Raw genomic sequence first — 978 nt, 5'->3', positions numbered from 1 at the left:
ATAATAATAACAACAACAACAACAACCCTGCAGAAATTCCAGAAGCATTTTTTTCACAGCTGGTATTTAAAACATGAAAGTCCTTCACTTGCCAACTGTAGGGAGCAGCACGTGGTTTGACAAATGGAGTGGGGAAAGCTGCTTTTTGAAGTAACATTTGAGAAATGTCAAAGCAAAAAGATGGGAGAAAATGGTAGTCTGTCACCTGCTAACACCAAACACTATCTGACATGGGCTAAAAACACACAGGTTGGTTAGAACTGACGTCTTTATGCAGCTCTTCCCAATCAATCCCTCTTTGTTTCCTCTTTTCTTTCTTCTGCCTTGCTTCTGCCTTCCCTTTAAAGGCTTCTCTAGTTTGTAAGCAGCATCAAGGATGGAAAACATGCACCAGTAAGGTCTGTCTGACCTTCCATGCATCAGTCCACGGCAGTCTGATGTTCGCTGGGAACAGGCACCCTTGTTTTGAACCATGCGAGTGGTTGCAGACGAGGCTGCCCGGGTCTCAGCTGCATCTTGACACATTTCTTTCTGTCGGCAAAGTCTGGCTGCCGCTGTGTCTACGGTCAAAGTTCTCGTAGGTGGAGTCTTGCGGCTGTGGCCTGGTGGTAGAAGAAGTGAATAAGGTGAAGACACATTTTTTGGCTGCTCCGGGCTTTGTAAGTGGCTTCAGCCACTTACAAAGAGTGTCACATACTGTCTGATACGGATCCTTCCCTCTGCAGCAGGTAGTTTTTTAAATGTCTGAGTTGCAACTAATGTTTCACATCGTAAAGCATCCAGAATGATTTCCTACACCATTAACATTAACGGCTACTACTATCTGGCTGCTCAGAGACTCAGGAGACTGCAAACCTCTCCTGAGAAGGATCTTCTCACGTAGAGCATGGAGGATCTTGTTTTTTAAGCTTTATCCATGTTATGTATCTATGCAATCATGGTGCAATACGGTTTAGAAACTGTTAAATCAACAAAACT

At 44.1% G+C, this 978-nt stretch overlaps 1 protein-coding gene across 1 annotated transcript in view; it reads right to left on the bottom strand.

The window, feature by feature from the left end:
• Positions 1-409: 409 nt before the first annotated feature.
• Positions 410-978, bottom strand: part of LOC104465570 (sialic acid-binding Ig-like lectin 15) — a gene marked incomplete at its 3' end in the record, with an annotated part of 10567 nt that continues 9998 nt past the window's right edge. The window contains exon 4 of the mRNA XM_010078667.1: positions 410-602. Coding sequence (XP_010076969.1) covers positions 410-602 — 193 coding nt within the window. The remainder of the gene's footprint in view (positions 603-978) is intronic.

The sequence above is a fragment of the Pterocles gutturalis genome, unplaced genomic scaffold, assembly GCF_000699245.1.
Source record: "Pterocles gutturalis isolate BGI_N339 unplaced genomic scaffold, ASM69924v1 scaffold10573, whole genome shotgun sequence".
Classification (NCBI taxonomy): Eukaryota; Metazoa; Chordata; class Aves; order Pterocliformes; family Pteroclidae; genus Pterocles; species Pterocles gutturalis.
Note: the sequence above shows the minus strand (reverse complement) of the source record. Positions and strands in the feature narration are given on the sequence as shown.